Raw genomic sequence first — 18,718 nt, forward strand, 5'->3', positions numbered from 1 at the left:
GATCTTCATTTTCTGTTGTTTATCTTCAACACGTTTGGCAATACATTCAAAATCAACAACAGAACTGTTTTTGTTTAACTTTTTAATCCACATGGGACAAATATCAGAGGATGGTTCTCTTCCCTTAAGAAGCCTGAAAGGACTCACACCAGTGACTGAGTGAGGCGTGATGCGATATGTCCACAACCTTTTCCTCACGACTTCCAACCAATCACCACCAGGAGAATTCACACTGTTAATACAATCCTTAAGAACTCGGTTGAAACGTTCCACCTGGCCGTTTTCCCTAGGCTCATATAAGGATGTGTTATGATGTTTAACATTACAACTCTTAAGGAATTCTTCAATGTCAGAAGAAATAAGTTGTGTACCATTGTCCGTGACAAATGTTTCCGGGAAACCCTCCCTAGCAAAAATCTCCTTCAGGAATACAATAATTACTTGTGATGAGGCATTTCCAACAAACTTCACTTCGGGCCATTTCGAGTGGTAATCAACCATGACCAAAGCATAACGAGCATTTAAGGGCAAATGTTTGAAAGGGCCTGGGATATCAAATGCTACCTTCTGCCAAGGAAAATTAGGCCAACTCACAGGCTTAGAGGAGCAGAGGATAGATGAAGCATCTTATCACTACTAATACAGTGTGAACAGTACCTCACCATTCTGTCCACCATTTTATCAATGCCAGGCCACCAAAAGTTTTCCCTAACTAGGCGTTTCATAGAGGACATACCTATGTGACCTTGGTGAGACAGTAACAAAATTTTCTTCTGTAATGAACAAGGAGGAATTATTTTACCAGCTTTAAACAAAAGACCACCAAACTCTTCAATCTCAGAAGAAACTTGACAAAAAGGAGCCAAATCTGCAGAAATACATTTATTATTCGGCCATCCTTCCCTTATATAGTCAAAAATCTGCTGGCACACAACATCCTTACTCAATTCTTCAAACCACTCTTCTTCACTTAAAGTTAAAAACTCTTGAGAAACACAATCACCAATAGAAGCAACAACATCAACATCTTGTTCAATACTTGAAACATTATCATCATTACAGGGTAATCTCGAGAGAAAATCAGCCGTGACGTTACTTTTCCCAGGTACATAAACAATCTCAAAATCATATTCTTGAAGACGTGAAGATAACCGAGCTATCCGCGCTGTAGAGTTCCATCCACCTCCAGGAGATAAAATACCAACCAACGGTTTGTGATCCGTCCTCAAGATGAACCTATTTCCCAACACATAGTTTCTAAAATGTTCCACTGCCCAAATACAAACTAGCAGCTCTTTTTCAATTACCAAATACCTTCTCTCTGTGGAGGACAAGGTCCTGGATGCAAACGCAACACACCACTCATCTTTACCCGAACACTGACTCAGAACTCCTCCAATCCCATACAGACTTGCATCCACAGTAATAATCCATTTTTTATTAATGCAGAACGATTTTAGAGTGGGAGCATTAATAATCTCATCCTTAATCTGCTTAAAAGCAAGATCTTGTTTGTCTGTCCAAATAAATTTGGCAGAATTCCTGGTCAACTCTCAAAGCGGTTCCATTTTGTTAGCAAAATTTTGAATACATTTGCTGTAATACTCGCATAAACCTGCAAATGAGAGTAACTTTCCCTTATTATCAGGAGCTGGCGCTTTCACAATGGCATCCACACGGTTTTTCTTTGGTACAACCCCCTCTTCAGAAAGAGTATGTCCAAATACTCGACCGATTTACAAAAAAAGTTTACATTTGCTAGCCTTAATCGTTAACCCATATTGTTCTAACCTGGACCACACCTCTTTAAGGTGAGTGTGATGCTCAGAGTCATTCTTAGAAAAAACAAGTATGTCGTCTTGAAAACACTTGACAAATAATCCTAGATCTTTAAATAGATAATACATGGCTCTTTAAAAGGCCGAAGCCAAACCAAATTGCATTCTCCTGAACTGAAATAAACCATGAGGGGTGATGAAGGCTGTAAATTGTTTTGACTCTTCAGTAAGCTCGATCTGGTGATACGCAGACCTAAGATCTAATGTTGAAAACACACATGCACCATCTAACATACACAGCATTTCATTAATGTTGGGAAGTGGGTGACAGTCGGTAACTTAATTCTTATTAAGTGCTCTTAAGTCCACACATAACCTAATACTTTTATCTGGTTTAATTGCTAAAACAATAGGCGAAACCCACTCTGAAGACTCCACCTCCTCAATTATGTTTTCCTTCACCATTGTATCTAACATATCTCCAAGCTCATTCCTAATACTAATAGGAACCCCTCTTAGCTTTTGTTTAACCGGAACAGTATTAGGTTTAACCTTAATCCTGTGACTGAAACCATTCAATTTTCCCAATTTATCAGAAAAGACTTTTGGAAAAGACTGGGAAAATTCAGTGGACATAGGTAATACACTAGACCCCCCCATCAGATACAGCAAGAACTGACACAGGATCCTTTAACCTGGGATTCAACGTAACTCCTAACTTTGCTTGATCCCTCCATCCCAAAACATTCACACCTTTCCATGCAACATATAGTTTGATAACAGCAGAACTACTTTTGATGGTAATAAGAACTTCCTTAAAACCAATAAAGTTGATTTTAGATCCATCAAAGTTATAAGCAATGATATCTGGTTTACATAAAGCATTGATATCCACTAGATCTCCAAATGATTCTATACAATATTCCTGAGTAATGATAGTCCACCGGGAACAAGAGTCCACCATAAGTTCTAAAACCTTCCCCAAAATATTTACAAGACTTTTAGGAGAGGATAAGCTATCAGCTTGTGAAATATCAAAATTAATCTTGTACAGATACAACAATACCAGATTCCCTAATGTCTGGGTCATTCCTCCCTTCATCAGTAACATATGACACATTACCACTAGAACGTTTAAAAGTAGGAAATGATGATTTTTTAGTATCCTGGAAAGATTTGGCAGGAGTCTTGCACATTTTTGAAAAGTGCCCTGTGCGTCCACATTTGTTGCATTGTTTATTAATAGCTGGACATTGCTGGAAAGAAGCAATATGGTCAGGATTGCCACATCTGAAACAAAAAAAATGCTTATTCTTACCATCATTCCTATTGGGATAAAGTTTCATGAGATTTAACAGTACTGACTTCACTGCTAGAGGTAGAAGAACTAGAAGTAGATACTTTATCTAGTGATTTAATCCACTTATCCGACTGCTCAAGAGCTTTTGCAGTACCGATAGCGGTTTCTAAGCTTGGGTCACCCAAAATCCATAACTGTTCTTGAACTTTCTTACTCTTTACGTGCACAATGATCTGATCTCTGATCATTTCATCCGTCATAAGACCAAAGTTACAATGCAATGATAGTGCCCGTAGAGCAGTAAGAAAATCATCAAAACACTCATTATCATCCTGAACTCTTGTATAAAATTTGAATCTGTTGAGAGCTACACTAGTAATGGGTTTAAATCTACCTTCAATTCTTGAAACAGCTTCCTCATATACATTAGTATCACCACCAGACCTAACAGGCGGTAATGTTCTAAAAACTAACTGCCCTTCTGAACCAAGGCAATGTAAAAATATGTTCTTTTTCCTCTCTGCAGACATCAGTTCTCCATCCATTGCTTTGAGATAGGTAAAACATTCTTCTTTCCATCTCGTCCATGGAATTGGTGGATCACCTTTGGACTGTAAAAATTTTGAGGGAGGATCAAATGGCATATTCAAGTGATATACAAAACCTTAAATATAACACAAATACCTAAACTAATAATAGACTGCTTATGTAATAGTTCACCAAAAACAAAAATTGAATCAACAACCTAAAAAACATAAAATATTATCTCCAAATAGTACAAAATGTTGTTTCAAAATAAAGCTGAACCCAAGTAAATGAACTTTCAATGTAGAAATAAGGTATATGCTCCAAAGTAATTTTCTACAATATCCTCTAGATGGCAGTCATGTAATGAAGACACAATGTATTCTTCTTCCAGTCTTTGATGTACCTGAATACCAAAATAAATAATATCCAACCGTAGTTATGATGTTATGTAAATCCCGTGAATAGTTCCAAGCTAACCATAAAATAGAACTGACCACAGTTAGTCTAAAAAAAAAAAAACAATCTTTGATGAATAAGACAGATGTAAATTATATTCGTTGTTATGGATAGAGTTTAACTGCAAGCGCAAAATGTTTGTCTAATAAAACACGCAAGAAATGCATAAGCGTGTAAAATTTTACCTTTTTTTAGCGCAAAAGTAAATGTGCTTCGTGTTTCCCTCTCCGGTAACTTCGCTTGACTAGTTACCATGGAAACAAAAATGGCGGCCAGACGTTGTGCGTGATCACGCTGTTGCGCAGCTACACGTCGTACGTGATGAGGCAGAAATACAAGATGATGTATCACGCAGTGAGCCCCACGGAATGACGTGTATACTGTGCCTAAAGCTTTCCACTCACCAAAACGCCAAAAATGCACAAAATTGTACAAATGCCGATAAATTCAACTCAAAATCACCGGATCAAAACGAGCGTAAAGTGTAGAGTAGCCCGCTTCTGCTCACAGGTAAAAATGTAGTCTTAGAAGTATTCTTCTGTGGATTCTTGAAATTTCTTCTTCTGTGCTTCCGAATACGTGGCAGAAATATAATGGAGGTCCCTCGTCGCCAATATTAAAATGATGAATGCTCAGAATATATGATAAATCCATATATTTATTTTAAGATATGCAGAAGAAGCACAGCACGTCTGTTACGATGTAGATCTTCAGTAAAAACAGTTTTTCATGGAATCTGGAACCCAATATGTAAGATGCAGGCACGCATCATACATTCCAGGCACCAGCAATCAGAGAACATGAATAGACATAGAAAACATAATCTAAATGAATACAGAAAGTAACAGTTGCCCACCTGATGTTCACGCTATATGAAATCGCAATAAATAAATAAAAATAAATAAATAAAAACAGGTCGACTCCCACCGGTTAAAGTGAGGTTTGACAAGCGCTGCGTGCTTACGTCACCGTTTCGGAGCCAATCGAGAAAATCCAATTTCTTTGTTCGCCTCCATTATTGCCAATAAAGTTCGCTAACCCTAAACATGCTGCACACTCCACTGAACGCAGCAATGGACAGCGAGGGCGAGGCCTGGCACGCAAAACGGATTTCCGGGTGGGAGAAAGGACCAGGCGTGAAACGCATGAACTGAAGGACGTCATCGGGAAGGGACGGAGAAACAACGGAGTGGGCAGCGGAGTCTGGATACAGGAAGGAAAGATAGAGAGCTTGGAGCCAGAGGTGCGAGGGAAGGGATATGAATAACAATGTAATGGAGGGAAATGTCAAGATGGGCTGAGGTGTGGGCGGCTGGTGAAACAAGGGAGGGGGCTGTTTTGAAGTGCGATAGAAGTGTGTGACGAGAAAAGTAGGGATGAAGGAGAGAATGAAGTCTAAAGGTGTTGGGGACGTAGGCATTAAAGATGCACAGTAAGAGAGGTGGTGTGTTTGGACTGTGGCGTAGGGGAGCGAAAGTAAGTAAGGTTTTAGATGCTTTCTTCCAGGAAACAAGTATGTTTTATAAGAGGGTGAGACAAATTGAGGAGAAGGAAGTTTGAATTGTAAATGTAGAATTCTGTATGGATAGAAGCAGCGGAGGGTGGGCGAAGTAGGAGGTAAGAAGATTATCATTGAAGAGCACAGGTAAGATTAGGGTTGTCAACTTAACCGTTATCACCCCTCGGGCGACATTTGCTCTCCGAAACATCAGAAGACGTTTGTTGCATAGTGGGGGGTTGGGAGGGCACCCCATGTCAAAAAGGAAGACCATCCTGGAGTCATTCTGGACTCATCTGATGATTACAGTCAGGCTATTCCTGCAATTATCTGGGGAAGTCATCCCAAGCCATCCTGAAGTATGGCTGTAGGACGAAAAATGTAAATGTGATGACGAACCTAGACTCATCACAAAAACTACAGTAGGATGGTGTTCTGATGACTTCTACTGGCAGGAGTGATTACCTTTTACAACTCCACGAATACTAATTGACAACTTCAGGATGAGGGATAATTACTCCAGGATGGGTTCTAGCTAATTTAAGGATGACTGTCAATTATTCCAGGATGATCCTATAACCGCTCCAGGATGGAAGTGGATTACTCTAGAATGATCCCATGACAATTTCTGGATGAGTGTGGATTATTCCTGGATGATCCTATGACAGCCTCAGGATGGCTATTGATTACATCAGAATGGCCCCATTATATTTTCAGAATGAGTGTTGATTACTCTAGGATGACGTGGTGAAAGGGAGGCATGTTTTTGTCCCTGATATTTGGATTTAGGCGGGGACTCCAAGACAGGTTCATTTTCACGGTCTGATGCGTCATTTTTAGTTGTGGATATTTGATGAAGGACACTAGCCATCCCTGCTAAAAGGGCCAGGTTTTCAAGTTTCTGCAAATTCATCAGCGAACTTGCATCACCAGGCCGAGAAGTTTTGCTTTCAGCATGAGCTTTGTTACCAACTCTTATATAATCCAGTCCACCCTGCTTGGCTTTTTTGTCCTTGCATCTTTCCTCTGCAATTTCTTCCTCTTGTAGTTCGCGTAACACCCTCTTAAGTCAACCAGCGCTTCCCCGATTGCTACAGTCCATTACCATCTGCTTTTCCTCCAGTGCCCTTTGAAGTAACACCTGTTTTAGACCCTCTGTTGTGCCAGAATAGCTTGCAATTATCTCTAGAAAAATATCCTGACTCATCAGACACTGTTTCTTCACTAAAAAAAAGCAAGAGAAAAAATATATATTTACATATAAACTTCAAAACAGAAAAGAACACATTGACCACTTGCAATATATCTTCACGCTCTAGTCATAATATTTAAATAAAGAGGTATTGATAATAAAGGACAAATGTACAATCTATCCATAACCAAGTAAGTAAGTTGTCCTTAACCACATTGGTGCTAAGGCAATTCCCGCTGGGTGCTGAAATTTAAATGATCCCATTGTTCATGACAAGGTCAACTCGTCATTAGCACAGCTCCAGTGTACTGCATGACGAGCTGACCTGGTCATGAGCATGGAAGGGGTTAATAGACAGTACACATTGTAAGCCTGAACTTGAACCTCCTGAAAAAAGTTGCCTAAATAAAATAGTTTATCCAAAAATGGCTTCCTTATAGTAGTGCCACAAGCTAAACGTTTCAGTCCTTTTCATAAGTGTTACATTTGTCTCTGGAGAGCAATCCAAGGCATATGTGGGGACATGCATGTTCATTTTTACTGTCCATTATTGGATTAATTAATCACAAATGTAAGTTTTTACTGAAACAGTTTGGTAATTTGTACCGTTATCCTGCAGTTGCAAACTTATTATAAAGGTTTACTTATTGTGCTTACCAGATGATTGGACCAGAATCATAGCTTTAAAATCTCTCTCTTCGTTGATTGGCCGACCAGCTTCATCTACATTTTCGACCAGCCATTTACAGAGAACTTCCCCGGGATTGTCCAAAAGCAGGAAGTCACCATCTTTTCGAACACACACAGAATTATCGCAAGTGAAAAACAGGACGTTGAATGAAACCATGATTATGTCCTGCTAGATATAAAAATCAGGAATTAGTTTGTGTGTGGTTTAAGTTTCAGAGGTAAAATACAAAAGCATATCAAACTGATTAACAGATTTAATTGGAGAAAAGCACCCCAAAAAGTACACTGACCTGGTGCAATTTCTATCTAATATGCCTATATTTTGGACTACAAAAAGAAGTGTTTGGGCATGCACTGAAGGCCATTGAGGAAATTACCTAATATTCAACTTTCTTTTTGGAGAGCCAGAGTGTATGCTTAGGTCTTGCTGCTCAGGACAAATAGTAATAGCAAAATAGAGGCATTATGAGAGAAATAGAAGAACTATCAATAAGTGAACTTTCACACTGGGGTTTGTGACGGGAAATCGAGTTACCTATCCCCACAGATGCATAGAGAGTCAGATGCCTGCTACCCTCTGCCCACCGGCACCCCCAACATGAAAGGACAAACGTTAAAAATGCAATAGGTTTCACCTTTTATTAAGCTAAAGATATTAGCTTTGATAGTAGTATTGTACGTTAATTGTGCAATATGTAATGGCTTTACAAATTAAACAAAAGGCATTACAATGGCAAATACATAAAGCAAAAGCATTGGCATAGCCAATAGGTCTCCCCTCTGGGACCTTATAAGTGTTTTGCCAGAGGTGTTTGGAAGTTTGGTAAGAGATGCAATTTAACATAAAGGGATCCCATACCTCGTTGACACATGCAGTACCTGCAGTTCAAACGAGAAGAGGGCATGGGGAAACCTCTTATAAGATCTCAATCAATGGGGAAGGCACGCGTTACTGCAACTTGTGCGTGCTTTCACCTTATAAATATGTAACACATGATCCGAGGCAGTTGAATGCTAGAAGCGAGAGAGAGAAAAGGAGAGAGAGAAGGAGAAGGAGAGAGAGAAGGAGAAGAGAGAAGGAGAGAGAGAAGAGAGAAGGAGAGAGAGAGAAAAGGAGAGAGAGAAGAGAGAAGGAGAGAGAAGCATTGGGCCAGGATGCTTGGTTGGAAATGCTGCCTGCCCAGCTCTTGTCAAGACCCCAGCTCGAGGTAATACATAATCCTCCATTAAGGCAGGTAGATGATTTACCGTGTCTCAGCCGCTGTGTAAACACCGCCACCAGGACACGCAGGCTAATGGGGCCGAGTGCCGCTTGGCCATGATTGAAACCCAATGGGCTGGAATTAATAGGAAATATTAATGTGATTTATCTCAGGGCTCGATCCCTCTGCCTCAGTACTTTAGTAGTAGGTCAGGTTGTAACTGGATAATATAAGGCTGGGATCGATAGTGGCAGATGTAACAAGACCTGCTTCATTTTTACAGAGATCTTAGGGGTCAAGGTAAATTAGCGCAAACAGGGAATACATAATTGGCCGTCTCAATAATATATACAAACAAGTTAAAAACATTGCATGCACATGGAACGAAACCAGAATGATAGCCAGTTTTGCGAAAGTAGATATTGCAAGATGTTGGAATGCGTCGGACTACGTTTCCTAAATAGGGCGTAAACCTCAATCGCCACAGGCAACCAGCCCTTTCAATTACACAAATAGCAAACCAGCATTACAACGGCTAAGTTATTTGAAGCATTTATCCTTATGCTTTGAAACGCATCCATGAAAACTGCCAGTGTTTTAGAAGATGTGCTGCTCTGCACACTACACAGCTTGGGGAACGTGACCAGGATTCAACAATAGAGCACACATTCATTAAGTAATGAAAGCTCACTACAAGTTGCAAGGACACAAGTAATGCTCAACAATATACAATATTCACATAAATAAATGTGTTTAGTCTTCTTTGATTGACAACTTTTCAGTAGATCGAAAACTGTTCCATTTGGTCGAGAATCTTGAATACACGCAGGTGCACTTGGAACCAACATGGGACCTACAATATACGGGTAGTAATTTATTTTTCCTTACGGCGAAGAACTTGCTGTAAAATACATTTTTTTAGGCTTTTTGCAATTTTCCACAACGTATACAGGCACGCACTACGTCACACATACACAAAAATAAACATGCTCAAACACAAAAGGTGCATATTAAAAAAGTAGGCAGGCTGATACAGACAAACATCAAACACACATAATACACACACATTGCAACCAGCTCTGCCAAGTGTCACACATCCGGTGTGACACTAACGCATTTTAAGGTACATTACCGCATGTGAAAGGATTGTCATGCAAATCAGCGTATTTAAAAGCTGAGTGTATTACCAGTATTTGAGGTTGTGTCACTGTCAAGCCTGACTAATACTGAGAGTCTGTGGCAGGGCTGCTCCAGCAGGCTTGGGGTTCAGCTAAGCTAAGGCTGCAGGCAGCTTTAGTTCAGCTGCTACAATAGATCATGATTGAATGTAACTACCGCGGCTCGGCTCGGCTCTTACTGGCAGGCTGATGTCATCACGGTGGGACGTCACTGTGGAAGCGCGCGCAGTTTATTTTGTGCGCTCGATGCGGCTGGATAGTTTGCGGGCAGCGCAGCATGTCATCATCTTTAACTTTTTTTTTTTTTTACATTTTGCTTATAACTACGTACCGGTCCGCTTGCTTGCATCGGCTCGGGCACCACATGGTAGAAGCTATTGTTATTACCGCCCCTGTTCAATCATGCATTACTGTAGCCGACGGAGAGAAGTCAGTGACACCGGGGCCGCCTGGACAGACTGGAGGTGGAGGGCCCTTCTTCTGTGAGGTTAGTGAAACTTTTCTATCACTTTGCTGGTCGTGGTCAGTGGGAGAGAGAGCCTGTGTGCGCTAAGTTGAGATGCTGACTGATCCCCCACCCCCACGTGCAGCTCTTCCGCCGTATCTCGGTTATTTCTCCTCGGTGGAGCCTTGGGAGAGGCCGTGGGTCTCTGAAGCGAATGGAAAGGTTTTTGTATTGCTCTTGGTAAAGGAGCCCCCCACCCTCCCCCTCATTGGGCCTCCTTGTTTGTTCAGAGCGTCACTCTCTTCCACACAAGTAGAGGAAAAGAGATAAGAAGCAGCACATGAAGGCCACGGCTGATCTTTCACGTATTCAGAAACACTCAGTCTGCCCGAGTCAGGGCAGCAAGCACAACACAGCAAACCCCACTCCTTTAGCGAACCAATATTTAATAAAGCTTCTTATTAAAACGAATAAAGTGTGCCATGTTTATTCAGGACGTCAAATTAAGTGCCACAGATTACTTTCGATTTATTAGGGCATTTTAAACTGCAGAGAACTTTAACCATTTAAACTAATAAAAACAGACAGTGCAAACATACCTGAAAGCTTAGTTCTATGTGTGAAATGTTGCTCATCTCAATCAGGTGCCTACCCAGACACCTACTTACAAATGCACTCCATTCTAGACTTATTCTGAGTTTGCCTGTACCCCTGTCACTTACACAGTAGGTCTCTGCTTTGTTTTTCAGTTGCGTTACAGCTCAGGTCACTGGTGGCTGTTGAGTGAGACTGCGAGTCACTCAGCTGATTATAATGACATTTTGAACCACTTCCAAGCTGCTTTATCTAATTTCCGCAATTTTAGCTAGAGTCTGATCAATGAAAGTCGTTTATATTTATTACATTTTGCAGCAGTTAACTTCCTCAAATGTGTGCATTTTCTGATATTATTGTTTCCCTCCTCTTCATTGGTTAATTTTGCTCACGAGACAGTGTCACTCATAGTCATTCAAACGTCACTCATAATTACTCTAAAATTATTAAAATGTCACACACAGCAATCTGAAACCTTGGCAGCTATGTGCAACGCAGGCATTCATTATAACAAGTACGAAGCAAACACATGCAGGGAGCTGCGTTCGAATGTGCCCCCGTAATGAAAACTCGTGCTTTCCGAAAAATGAGGAAGCTGGTCTGAGACGGAAATTGAGCAGCTGAGACCGAGTGCGGAGGATCGATGCTGCTCTTTTTTAACAGCTGCAGCACTTACCTGAGTATACGCAGGAATCGAAGAAGGAAGTGGAGTGGGAAAAAAATCCATCTGTCCCTTTAATGGCCATTGCACTCACGGCAGTCTTCATTCTTGCCGCAGAACAATGACTTCACTTCCGGCGCTCCCGGATGTGCGTAGCCTATGCTAGAGGAATCCACCGGCTTCCGGTATATGAAAAGGTGAGAGAGCTGCTCTCCAATGAGGATCTGCGGTTCGAGTCCCAGCCAGCCGGCAGGCTGATGGTTTACAGTAGGTGATTTTGGCATTGTGTTCGAGGCAGCTGTGCTTTATAAAAATTTATTTTAGTATTGTGATGGAGTGAATTCGGCAGTCACCATGACGACAAAGCTTGTTTTCCTTTGCAAGACCTATTCCTCGGGCCATGAGCAGGCCTGTCCGCAGTTGTTTAAAGAGTCTAACAATCGGGTTCCACTAAACTATGTGTTTATGGAAATACTATATGAAGGAAGTGCAGCCTGGGGGTACAGAAAGTATCATTTGCAATCACAGCAGCGCCTCCCCGCATTCATAAACAGTTTGGGGGTTTGTAGGGCTTCTGGATTTTAGGGCGTACATGGTCATTTTAGGGTTGAGGATGGGTTTGTGTTTTGGGGGCCAGGTGCAATTTAAGGGTTTAGAGCATGTTTGGGTGTTAAGAATCACCAACCAAAGCAAGTTGACAATTACTTTATTTCTTCAACCCAACACGATGCTCCTACAGAGGGTTCAGGGTGTGTTTGGGTTTTGGTGTGCCAGGGTTAGTGTTAGGGTGTGTTTGGGTTTTAGGGTACAAGGGTTAATATTAGGGTTTAGGGTGTGTTTGGGTTTGGTGTGCAATGGTTAATTTGGGGGTTCAGGGTGTGTTTGGGTTTGGGGTGCCAGGGTTAATTTTAGGGTTTAGGGTGTGTTTGGGGTGCAAGGGTTAATTTGGGGGTTCAGGGTGTGTTTGGGTTTTGGGGTGCCAGGGTTAATTTTAGGGTTTAGGGTGTGTTTGGGTTTGGGGTGCAAGGGTTAATTTGGGGGTTCGGGGTGTGTTTGGGTTTTGAGGTGCCAGGGTTAATTTTAGGGTTTAGGGTGTGTTTGGGTTTTAGGGTGCAAGGGTTAATATTGGGGTTCAGGGTGTGTTTGGGTTTTGGGGTGCAAGGGTTAATTTGGGGGTTCAGGGTGTGTTTGGGTTTTGGGGTGCAGGGTTAATTTTAGGGTTTAGGGTGTGTTTGGGTTTGGGGTGCAAGGGTTAATTTGGGGGTTCAGGGTGTGTTTGGGTTTTGGGGTGCAAGGGTTAATTTGGGGGTTCAGGGTGTGTTTGGGTTTTGGGGTGCAAGGGTTAATATTGGGGTTCAGGTGTTTGGGTTTTGGGGTGCAAGGGTTAATTTGGGGTTCAGGGTGTGTTTGGGTTTTGGGGTGCCAGGGTTAATTTTAGGGTTTAGGGTGTGTGGGGTGCAAGGGTTAATTTGGGGGTTCAGGGTGTGTTTGGATTTTGGGGTGCAAGGGTTAATTTGGGGGTTCAGGGTGTGTTTGGGTTTTGGGGTGCCAGGGTTAATTTTAGGGTTTAGGGTGTGTTTGGGTTTTGGGGTGCAAGGGTTAATATTGGGGTTCAGGGTGTGTTTGGGTTTTGGGGTGCAAGGGTTAATTTGGGGGTTCAGGGTGTGTTTGGGTTTTGGGGTGCAAGGTTAACTTTAGGGTTTAGGGTGTGTTTGGGTTTGGGGTGCAAGGGTTAATTTGGGGGTTCAGGGTGTGTTTGGGTTTTGGGGTGCAAGGGTTAATTTGGGGGTTCAGGGTGTGTTTGGGTTTTGGGGTGCCAGGGTTAATTTTGGGGTTTAGGGTGTGTTTGGGTTTTGGGGTGCAAGGGTTAATTTTGGGGTTCAGGGTGTTTGGGTTTTGGGGTGCAAGGGTTAATTTGGGGGTTCAGGCTGTGTTTGGGTTTTGGGGTGCCAGGGTTAATTTTAGGGTTAAGGGTGTGTGGGGTGCAAGGGTTAATTTGGGGGTTCAGGGTGTGTTTGGGTTTTGGGGTGCAAGGGTTAATTTGGGGGTTCAGGGTGTGTTTGGGGTGCCAGGGTTAATTTTAGGGTTTAGGGTGTGTGAGTTTGGGGTGCAAGGGTTAATTCGGGGGTTCAGGGTGTGTTTGGGTTTTGGGGTGTCAGGGTTAATTTTAGGGTATAGGGTGTTTTTGGGGTTTGGGGTGCCAGTGTTAATTTTAGGGTTTAGGGTGTGTTTGGGTTTTGGGGTGCCAGGGTTAATTTTAGGGTTTAGGGTGTTTGGGTTTTGAGGTGCAAGGGTTAATATTGGGGTTAAGGGTGTGTTTGGGTTTTGGGGTGCAAGGGATAATATTGGGGTTCAGGGTGTGTTTGGGTTTTGGGGTGCAAGGGTTAATTTGGGGGTTCAGGGTGTGTTTGGGTTTTGGGGCTCCCAGCTGCAGGAGGTCAGACGTTTATCTGCAATTCATTGTGCAATCATCCAACCGTTAGCATTTTTCTGGAAAACTGAAACCAAAGTGGTGGACGTGCTCTTTAAATAGACAAGCAATTCTTGTTAAAATCACCAGACGCAAAAACATCTTATTGAAAACACAATAGTACATTTGAAGTATTCAGATGCTTATTTTCAAATCACCCCAAAGTCATCAGGAACAATGTCATCTTGTAAAGTTATCGGAGAGTCATTTACAAGTCATCCTCAGATCATCAGGAATAATGACACCTTCTGAAGTCAGCAGATACAAATTTTCAGGTCCTCCTTAAATCATCACGAATGATGACACCTACTAAAGTCATCAGATACTCATTTTCAAGTCCTCCTCAAATCATCAGGCTGAGCTTCTGCAGCTTGCTGATGACTTCAAGAGCTTGATGATGTCTGATGACGTGTAAATGACTTCTAAGGTAGTTGGATGATCATCCAATGACTCTGGGATGGCTTCTAAAGTAATCCTGTTTGACCTGGGACTAGGAGTTCCCTAGATCATTTTTTGGGTTTTTATTCTGTAGATCAGACCATCTTAAAGGCGCCAAGAAACCGTTAGGTGTTAGCTGCGCTTTAAAAGTAATTTTTACATTACATTACATTACATTACAAAGGATATACTTTAGTTGGCTATTGAGCTATTAAGTGTGAACATCATTCTGTATTTGAGTTCCAATTGCATTACCACCTCTGGAGAAAATCTTGACTGCTCACTAGTGCCACTTCTGTTTACAAGATAGTGTGAAATAAATTCCTGTACAAAGTCAAAGACCAGCATAAAGCCAACGAGTGATAGAAATAGTTTTAAAGATGTTAGCCTTCATCTCTTCACTGGAGCAGCGTTGGGACTGTATTTATGGATACAGAGTTATTGTTCCAAATCCTGGGTGCATAGATGGAAAAAGTCCTGCTGTCATGTATTTTCTTTTTTTTACACTGCTTTGTCTGCAGGGTGTTGGTATCCTGGCTGCAGGTGTGCTGAGAATCACCAAATATGGTGAGTTTGCAAGAAAAGCAGGGGTGATGGTCTTGATGGCTTTGTAAACAGCTGGTTTTGAAAAAGGTGCGAACAAGCAGGGAGAGCCAATGAAGTTCCATCATGAAAGGGTTAATGTGATTATATTTTTTCAGGCTCTGGAAGAGACATGCTTTAAGGGGTACTATTGTGGAGTTTGGGAGGCATGAAACAGGGTGTTGCCACCTTCCAGTTACATGAGTACACGGGCATGAATAGGACTTCTGAAGTTGCTTTCTGTAAGACATAGTTTCACTTTCATTCAAAGAGAGCGGCGGTGCCTGCCCGTCTTTGTGCTTTTGGTAATGTGTTCAGTGAGGGTGAGATTGGTGTCTAGGGTGAATCCAAGTGACTTGGCATTTGGCTAAAGTTGGGGTTGGAAGCTGTTCGAAGTTGTCACGGTGCTTGTTATTGAGCCAAGTTCATACTGTTATTGTTTGTCGTTATTGGCAAAAAACAGGTATTCTGTCTTGGTTGGGTTGAGATTTAGGTAGGTGATAGACATCCAGGTGTGGATGATGTTCCGGCAGAGTTTTAGGTGGATGTCTGAAACTTAGAAGACTTTCATGTAGAGTTGTATATAGTTGGCATGTTGGTGAATTTTGATGCTATTATTTATGAATAGAGTACCAATCGGCTCCATGTAGAGGTTGAAGATAACAGGAGACAGTTCCCACCGTTCCGGAAGCTCTGCCTGTGGTACAGATCTTTGGAGACCTGGAGGTGCCCATGTGAACAAACTGGTGTCAGTTGGGAAGGCAGGAGGAGAACCAGTAAAGGATGGAACTACACAATGTATCCCACTCAACACTCTATGTTGCTTGTGACAGTGGGATGATCAAATGTTTCGAAAGCACCTGAGAGGTATAGCAATATCAAAAAACAGGGTCATGTTCAACTGTGGTAAAGAGGGCCTCATCGAAGATGTGAAAAGTTGCGTTCTCTGTGTTCTAGCATGCTCTGAAGTGTAGGTGAGTGATGGGCCTGCAGTTGACTACTTCATCAGGGTTTAGTGTAGGTCTCTTTAGGAGATGGGGGTTCTGGACTGTCTCGCGCGCAAGATGTTTTTAGTAAGGGACGCGTTGGTAGAGCTCAATACCAAAAAAGTCAGAGAAATAACCAACCATATGTCCCCCACAGTTAAATATGTAGACACCTAAAAGATATGGTAATATGATTTACTCTAAATCAACTAGAGGAGTACCACTGTCCTCATGGGTTGAATTAAGGAGAATGGGCCTCACCTTCATCACTGTAACATGCTTCATCTTAGGCAATCCCATTCCATCTTTTTTGGATGATACCACCAAGATGGTCTCAGACAAGATTTAAGTAGTCTAATTTGAATCTAACTGGGATCCAGATAAAATGTCTAGACTGCCATGGTATGAACTTGAAAGATAGCTCTTTATTTAATGGGTACACCGTGCAGATAAAAAACATTTTTTGGGTGAAAAAAATATGTAACCATCCTCCTTTCTACCAACATGTTTTGACCCCTGTCTATAGCCCACATGGGTCATGGGCCTTCGTCAGGGTAACTGGGATCTCATTTGTGTCAAGTTACTAACAGGACCTTTGCTCAAGATGGGAAGGTCCTGTCCAATACCAGCCTACTTTCTAGGGTTCGGGGCTCCACTGAACTCAACAGAGGGGTCACACATTCATCAAGGAGGTTGACCTGTGTTTACACCTATTTCTTCAAAGATATCATCCAATAAGTGGTTTTAGAACAGTCATACCCCTATAGTTGAGGTAGTGCAAATTCTACTACTATCTCTCTTTTGAGGTATACAAGGCAAATGTGAGAAAGCGTCATCGGAGAGAGCTCTGATGAAGGACAAGGGTAAGGTATCATCTTCATAAGAAGTGGCTTTGTGGGAGTTTAGTATGTTTGCGAGATCTGCAAGAGATAGGTCTTTGAAGGCTTACCATTGCAGGATTATTCTTGGAGTGGTGGGCATAGGGGATAATGCAGGGTTGATGTTGTCGATATGCTGCCAGATCTTCTGTATTTCTTCAGTAAAGAAGAGGTTGATGGCATTGCTTTTTCTGTGGTGTGAGGAATAGGTAAGTCTAGCAGGGGATTGATGCAGTTCTCGAGTGTCATGAAAAGTGTTCTGCTTCTATTGGTGGACTCATTGATGGTGTTGGTATATGACTTTGCTTTGGCTAATGTAATGACGTGTCTGTGTGTTACATAGATGTACATCCATATCATAAGGTTATCTGGAGTTCTGTTTTTCTTCCATTTTCTTTCCTGACTGTGGATGGATTGTTTACTGTCAGAAAGGTCTTTAGAGTACAAGAGTGGTGAAGGCTTTGTCTTGCACTTTCATTCTTTGATTGGGAAGTGGATATTCACATAGTTATCCCCAAACGTTTTGAAGTTGTTTAGAAGGATGTTGGTGTTGTATGTGGAGTTGACAAGGTGATGGATGAGTTCATACATTAGGTTGTCTTTTGAGAGGCCTTTGAAGCTTCTGAAGTTTTGTATTATAATATTCTGTATTGACATTGGTTTGTACACCGGACTCAGCAGGGATATATAGACTTAAGAGTAATCAGTCCAGGCTAGAGTTACAAGTGTTTTGCATTGGCTTGTTGGTGATGTTGAGAAGGCAAGGGAGAGAATGTGACCTTTGGAGTGTTTTGAATGCGTGACCTGTTGTAGCACATTGTGTGTTGATGAGGTTGAAGAGAGTCTCTCGTTTGTTTTGGGTTCGTGTTGTTTGGGAGGCTGCAGTCACCCAATCTGCTAGATGAGGTGGTGACTATATCTGAGAATTTATCAAGCCAGCCTTCGTTCTGCCTGGGAGGCCTGTAGATGTGTTGGAAGGTGATGGTCTGAGTTACAAAGAGTGTGTAAAGGCAATATAGCGGCTCCTGGGAGTTGTGTTGCTTGCTTAGCATGCAGGACCAGGAGGACTTATGGATGGAAGTGTGACGTTCTCCCTTCTTATGTGTGCGATCCACACTATGGATTCTTTAGCCTCTAGGAAGACGGACATCTAGGATGCAGGGTTGACAGTGCTTCTATGATGAAGAGAGCATTAAGCTTGTGATATGTGTTGAGGTCTGTGATGTATGGTGTGTGGAGTACTGCAGGGCAAGCTTTAATGAGCGTGAGTTAGAATCTGAGTTCTGTAGTTTGAGGGTGTGTGGGAGTTAGTAGGACGTTAATGCTATGTTAGTGTCGTCTAGATCTGGACGTAGCTGTAGGGATTGCCAGTGTGGTGTGCTGGGTGAGAAACATGATTTTATAAGGTTCAGTAAAACAGGATTTCTACCTGCATGGCCTTGTTATGCCCAAACAGGCGATACCCGGTCTGTGTTCGCCCTTTGCTAGTGATGTCCAAGCAATAGGACTCCCTGAAGAGTTGATTGAAGTAGGGAGAAATCAGGAAGTGATGTCGCCGGTGGATGATGGATAATTCAGTGATGTGTTTCTGGCCATGCCTCAACACTCCCCTCCTCTCTGCCTGTCCATTTACCCACCATTTCTTTCAGCCTGGCCACACACCCCACGCCCCATTTATTTCATCATGGCCATGTATCTCCCTTTCGTTCAGCTTGGCCACTGACTATCCTTTCTTTTTAGTAGGTCACAAACTTCCTTTCTGTCTGCCAGGTCACATCATCTTTTTCTTCTGCTTCTTCATAGTCTCCATTTGTTGTGCCTAGCTCCACATTGTTTCGTTTT

General features: G+C 42.1%; 2 protein-coding genes across 12 annotated transcripts in view; one reads left to right on the forward strand and one right to left on the reverse strand.

Annotated features, from left to right (window-relative positions):
• The window catches only part of LOC144756267 (uncharacterized), a 32,109-nt gene extending 20,449 nt beyond the window's left edge, over window positions 1–11,660 (reverse strand). The window contains exons 1-3 of one of the 5 annotated variants that reach the window (XM_078645912.1): window positions 11,538–11,660; window positions 7,410–7,611; window positions 1,547–3,068 (exon numbers count right to left, since the gene is read on the reverse strand). In XM_078645912.1, coding sequence (XP_078502038.1) covers window positions 2,425–3,068; window positions 7,410–7,611; window positions 11,538–11,588 — 897 coding nt within the window. In that variant the 5' untranslated portion in view covers window positions 11,589–11,660 and the 3' untranslated portion in view covers window positions 1,547–2,424. Of the gene's footprint in view, window positions 1–1,546; window positions 3,069–4,702; window positions 6,785–7,409; window positions 7,612–11,537 lie in introns of those variants that run through there. The other 4 variants (XM_078645913.1, XM_078645914.1, XM_078645915.1 and 1 more) reach the window with 4 other exon arrangements.
• Window positions 11,661–11,678: 18 nt separating this feature from the next.
• The window catches only part of EHMT2 (euchromatic histone lysine methyltransferase 2), a 338,110-nt gene continuing 331,070 nt past the window's right edge, over window positions 11,679–18,718 (forward strand). For all 7 annotated transcript variants that reach the window (XM_078645918.1, XM_078645920.1, XM_078645919.1 and 4 more), the window contains exon 1: window positions 11,679–11,789. In XM_078645918.1, the coding sequence (XP_078502044.1) occupies window positions 11,780–11,789 (10 nt within the window). In that variant the 5' untranslated portion in view covers window positions 11,679–11,779. The remainder of the gene's footprint in view (window positions 11,790–18,718) is intronic.

Source organism: Lissotriton helveticus, chromosome 5_1, assembly GCF_964261635.1.
Source record: "Lissotriton helveticus chromosome 5_1, aLisHel1.1, whole genome shotgun sequence".
NCBI lineage: Eukaryota > Metazoa > Chordata > Amphibia > Caudata > Salamandridae > Lissotriton > Lissotriton helveticus.